The sequence below is a fragment of the Dermacentor variabilis genome, chromosome 6 (genome assembly GCF_050947875.1).
Source record: "Dermacentor variabilis isolate Ectoservices chromosome 6, ASM5094787v1, whole genome shotgun sequence".
In the NCBI taxonomy this organism is placed as follows: Eukaryota; Metazoa; Arthropoda; class Arachnida; order Ixodida; family Ixodidae; genus Dermacentor; species Dermacentor variabilis.
In genome coordinates, this window is record NC_134573.1 from 17,158,002 (window position 1) to 17,164,001 (window position 6,000).

Below are 6,000 nucleotides of genomic sequence, written 5' to 3' on the forward strand. Positions count from 1 at the left end.
TTCTTTGTAGTATATTGAGTACCAAATTGTGCTGTCGCATTTTGCTTTCATTTCATACTTTCGGGATTAGAAAGGCATGGCTGTTATGTGTTATGTTATGTGTGGCTTGCAGGACTGTCATGCAACAATTGACTTTTGCGTGCTTTGAGCCTACCTCCTAAGTTTATTTGTATCACTACCTCCTATGTGTCACTGTGAGGTGAATCTGTCATTTAGGCACTTTTATGCATAGCTCCAGTTATTTTTTTACAGTTGCTTCATCTTATGCAACATGTGACTTCGTGGCTTGCTGCTGGCAAAAAAGTGGAAGAGGCACTTCTTGGACATTGCCATTTACATAGCACATTTCTGCACTGTGCATGCTTATACCTAGTGACCTTAATTTTTGAGACATTTTTGATACTGAGTGTTCTTACTAGACAAGGTTCTTGCCTGAAATGTCTGCATGGGAGGTATGTTTTGCTGCAGGTTGGTATAGGGAGAATTTTATGCATCGCAGAGCCTTTTTCGTGTGCTCTAGCTGTGCAACAAGAAAAACACATGAATTTACTGCTCGGTGCAAGTGGGTGAGCAAGGAAAGCTGCTACAGGGGGAATTGAAGTTGATATCTGAATTCTTGGCTGTCATAACAGTTGTCTTATCAAAGTGCCCACATATGACTTGTACAGAGTTAGCTGTTATATGTGTGGCTGCTTGGGAGTGTAGGATTTTGTTAGCATAATTTTCTTTCCCCATAACATTGCTGTAGTCATGGCACTTACTGTGATCTCTCATCTCTTTGTTAACGTAGACTCACAGTAGCCTAAGCTCCGGTGTGCCACCAACCCAGCCACCAGTGTTGGCATTCACCTCAACGAGCGGTACCACCCAGCCATCCGGCGCGCCCACCTTCTCTCAGCGGTTCTGACAACACCAAAGCACTGTGCTGCCTGGGGTGGTGCGATGATGGACCTCTTGAGAGAGACTCTGCTAGGTTTATTCTAATTGTTTCTTTGAGCTGATGGGTCCCCCTTTTTTTGTCTGTTGTCCAGATGTGCTCTAGACATTTTTGTCCAATGTGAATGAAGTGCATGGAAATTGACAGCCTCATTGTGATCACTTCTCTGCAACTCATTGTTACAGTCTACCACACTGCAACATGTAGTATGTGTCCATCTGCAGCAGAGTGATTGCTGCGTGGATTAATTCATGGAATCGAATTTTGGTTTCTGAGCTTGTCAAATGCCAGACTACCAAGCACTCTCTGGAGTTCCAACGAAGTCTTAATAAGGAGGATGTGTAGACTGCAGGAAGTTTATCATGCTCTCATTGTGTAAACACCAGAAATTGTGATCAGGGCCATCCCAGCTGCAGTGAGATTTGCCAGAGGATGAAAGTAGAATGTCACAACTCACATATGTTGTGTCCTAGTTGCTAGAATTTCACTACATGCAAATGTTGGGAAAATTTGCTTTGCATGAGGCATTTTTACATGGTACTGCATACAGTTGGATTTCATTAGTTGAAACCTGACATGAATGTGTTTGTTGGTCGAATTATTGGACAGACAGAATAAAGAATGAAATGTCGATGAAGTTAGTGTCATCTTGCTCACAAAAATAACTTGCAACTATCTGCTTGGAAGTAAAGCCATATAGTGACACTTTGAGCCCTATATTTTTTCACACAGTGGACTCTTTAAATGGAACCTCAAGGGACCAGGGAAATGGGCTCTGTTTATCAGGAGTTTCATTTACCAAATGACTGAGCTTAGCTTAAGATGCACAAGATGCATTTTAGGAAAGGCAGGTACTTTATTGCTAACAGCAGATAACAGGTGTAGCAGATATGATTACAAAGCTGCTTTTTTGCAAGCTTTCTACTTCTACACAGCCACTGACTAAAGAGATAGCAGCACAATACGTAATTTAAAAAAAAGTAATTATTTTAAAAAGTATGCATTTTTTGTAAAGCAACCACTCTCGAAGTTATTGATAACATTGATCTTCATCTCCAGTGTCAGTGTATTGTGCAGAAATTTCTATGCCGCCATCGGAAATGCTAAGGAAAACTCGCAGCTCACCAGCGTTGCCGGCGCAAGGAAACCACAGCCAGCTACGACCACAGTAGAGCGACATGAATGATGGAACCAACAACGGCTGCCTTGACAAGAACCTGGAAAGGAAAGGCACGAGAGTAATACGGGAGAAGCACCAGCGGGGATGGCTGTCGCGAGGCCCCTGAGATTGGCCGCTCAGTTTTGTTTTTTGGTAATATGTTGAGTACCATTTACTCAGTGTGGGAAAGAATGTGGTTCCGTCAAACCAGTTTTCTTTCTTCATTGCCTTGATACAAAATCAGCCTATCATAAGGCTGTTCTGTTAAAGTGGCAATTCCGTTTAAGTGATTTCTGTTTACCGAGATTCTACTGTTATGTGCACATTTTTTCTTGGCAGTGTAGAGATGGTGCGAAACAATAGTAAATACAGTGGAACTCCGATTATACGACATTCTTGGGACCACGGAAAAGCGTCGTAAAAATCCGAATATAAATTATGCCTATAAAAAATACTACTTATTTCACGCGATGGATTTAGGAAAAAACTTAAATGTAAACATTATGCAAAACAAGAAAGGCAGACAGGACACGAGTAGAGAAGTGGACAACACGAACGCCGACTATCACCTGAAGGGAACACTGAGGCGAAAAAAAGAAAGAAGACACAAAAACTCATCTGCGCATGCTCAGAAATGGTAACACCACGTGTCAGTCGGGTACACGTGCCGGTCTACGTGAGAGATAACTGTTAAGGCACTTGATCTCTTCCCTATGTAAAAGTAATCGAAGGCTGACTCACGCACGCACTTCCACCATTATAGATATGCCATGCCTCTACCATAAGACGCGTATCTTCATTCTTATGCCTGTACAATATCGCGCGTTCATCTAACTCTGGCGTGCAGTTACAATCTCGGCAATGTAGCGAAAGATTAGAAGGCGATCCACCGGTTAACGACCATTTATGTTCCATTAGCCTCTGATTGATACACCGTCCCGTTTGCCCTACGTGGAACTGGCCACAGCTAAGGGGAATTTTATACACCACACCCATACGACAGTCAGTAAAACTGTTGTTCTTATTGTGCTTCACTGGACAAATATCTGTTCGTTTTTTTGCTTTTACCCGCTCCTTTTTATTCTGTACGGCAGCGCATATCTTACCTAGCTTATTGGGAGCAGTGAAAGCAACATTAACATCATATCTACTTGCAACTTTTTTAAGCCTGTGCGACACTGAATGAATATACAGAATAGCCACTATTCTTTTTTTGCTATTACTGCTTTCTGTAACCACGTCCATCCCTCTCGAAACCGACTTCTTTAGGTGCTCAGCCACAGTGGCCACCGCCACACTAGGATAACCTGCTTCTAATAGGTGCCGGACCTGTGCATTAAAACTGGCGCTCATTTTGTGGATGCAGGATCTGGTGAGGAAAGACTTAAGGCACGACATGGCAATTCCGTTTTTTACTAATTTAAAATGCTTGGATTGAAAGTTTAGCAACGGCTTCGAAGATCTTGGGGAGTACTGCCAACAAACATGATTTTGTTCGAAGATCAAGGAAATGTCAAGAAACTGAATTACGCGTCGCTGAGGAAATTCCTTGGTAAACTTTAATCCTCCCCCGTAAAGCTTAAATTGCTCACTTACTGAGGTAGCAGCGGAATCGAATTCTTCCCTATTGCAGAACATCAGGTAATCGTCAACGTAACGAAATATCTTGATAACGCTATCACCTAAGGCTTTCTCTAAGCAGTTGTCAACCTTACTCAGGTAAATATTACTAAGAATAGGGGCAACCTTTGAGCCAATACAAATGCCTGATTTCTGCAGAAAAACGCCATCTGTCCATCCAATCAGCGTCGACTTCATGAACATTGAAAGAATTTAATTTATTTACATTTATTAATGTTTACATTTAATAAAATTAGGTGTAAACTACTAACATACTCTGCAGGGCTTGTAAACCCAAATTACCAAAAAAGTAAATGCGATAAGAATTTTAATGCTGCAGTACAGGTACCAACCTTTACGGCACTCCACCGCCCACTGCCGTGATTCCCGCCAGCCGGCGGGAACTTCAAAAGAAGTTGGTAAGTTTCTTTTGGACCTTGTTTGGTCTGTTAACCAAGAGCTTTCGCTCGAGTTGGGCAACGTCCAAAAGGAGGTCCTTTGCGGCGTCCCATGAACAGATGAAGTTCCGGATGCCGTCTATGTGCCGTAGCACCTTGGCGAACGTGGCAGGCACAGGCACGGCATCTGTGGCGTCGTTGTTGTCCTCATCCAATGTCGCAATGGTGTCGGCACTAGGCAAAGCCTCCTCGATGGCGTCATCCAGCGACACCTCGCTGCAGATCGCAACATTGTCGTCGGCCTCCACGTGCTCGGCGAAGGTTGTGGTGAGGTTTAAACCCTCGAAATCGCCGTCGGCATAGCCCGCATCGGCCTCGAGCGGCATCGAGGTTGTTGCGTCCCCAGCAGAGGAGGCAGCCTCTCGCTTAAAGCCACAGTGCTTGAATGAGTTACCGATTGTGCTTTGCAACACAGCATTCCACGAACTGGCAGTAAAATGCATGGTGTCGAGCACAGTCATATTTTTTTCCGACTCGCTGCGCTCCATAGCCGCCAGCCGATGCTGCACTAAACGCTTCCGGTACCCTTGCTTGACGCACTTAATGATGCCGGCATCCAGCGGCTGCAGCTGGCTTGTGAAGTTGGGGGGAAAAAAACAACCTTTATGTTCCTCAGGCTGGCCGTATCGGCTGGGTGGCATGGTGTGTTTCTCATGAAAAGCAATATTGTTGCAGGAAGAAAGCAGGCCCACGAGTGTAAAATAATGTATATTTACAAATGGTGTATATGGCGTTCAGGCAACTGCCAGACTTTGTCTTCCTCTAGTCCAAGTTAACTTCTTCTTTCCCTTCGCCATAACATCACCCTCCCGGCGGGCTTAGCTATGTCCCGCTGCAAGTTATAGAGCCTCACTTAATTGGGGGAACATAGGGCTTGAGCCTGGCAACGTGAATAACATCACTGGCGACGTTGGGAGGCACTGAAGCCTGACCGACTGGGGCGATCTCGTATGTAACGTCGGGCAGTTGGCGTAAGATCTGGTACGGACCATAATAACGGGAAAGTAGTTTTTCCGACAAGCCGACGTAATGTGAAGGCGTCCAGAGAAGGACATGGGAACCAGGTGAAAAAGGGTGGTCTCAGTGCCGAAGGTCGTAGCGTCGCTATTCAGAAGCTTGCGAGACTGAGGCGATGACGGGCGACATCTCGGGCCTGGGCTGCTAAGTCAATAGCATCGCGAGCGTAACCAGTGCTGGGTGATTGTACTGCGGAAGGTAGCAACGTGTCGAAAAGCAAAGTGGGGTCGCGGCCATAGAAAAGGTAAAATGCTGAAAATCCGGCAGTGTTGTGACGGGACGAGTTGTATGCGAAAGTGGTGTATGCATGGCAAAGTGACGTCCGAGTCGCGGCGACCGTCGGAAACGTGCAGGGCCGGCATTCCAGTTAGTGTGCGGTTGAATCGCTGAGGGTGGTACGCGGTAGCAATCTGGTGTTCTGTAGAACAGGAGCGGAGCAGATCATTGACGACCTTCGAGAGAAAGTAGCGGCCGCGATCCGTCAGCAACTGGTGAGGGGCGCCCTGGTGCAGGATGACGTCGTATATTAAGAAGTCGGCGACATCTGGTAGCGCAGCCGATTGGCAGCGCTCGTGTGATGGCATATCTCGTGGCATAATCGAGTGCTACAGCAATCCATTTGTTTCCTTTGATGGAAATTGGAAAGGGACCAAAGAGGTCGAGGCCCACACGGAAGAAGGGCTCTGTAGGCATATCAATTGGTTGAAGCAAACCAGCGGGAGGCATAGCAGGCGTCTTCCGGTGCTGACACAGGTCGCACGAAGCGACATACCTTCGCACAAAGCGATAAATGCCGGGCCCGAAAAAGC

The 6,000-nt window shown here is 45.8% G+C and overlaps 1 protein-coding gene across 9 annotated transcripts in view; it reads left to right on the plus strand.

Annotated features, from left to right (window-relative positions):
• Cdk8 (cyclin-dependent kinase 8) overlaps positions 1-1,574 on the plus strand; it is a 368,498-nt gene extending 366,924 nt beyond the window's left edge. For all 9 annotated transcript variants that reach the window (XM_075694821.1, XM_075694827.1, XM_075694819.1 and 6 more), the window contains one exon: positions 791-1,574. In XM_075694821.1, coding sequence (XP_075550936.1) covers positions 791-907 — 117 coding nt within the window. In that variant the 3' untranslated portion in view covers positions 908-1,574. The remainder of the gene's footprint in view (positions 1-790) is intronic.
• The last annotated feature ends 4,426 nt before the right edge of the window (positions 1,575-6,000 follow it).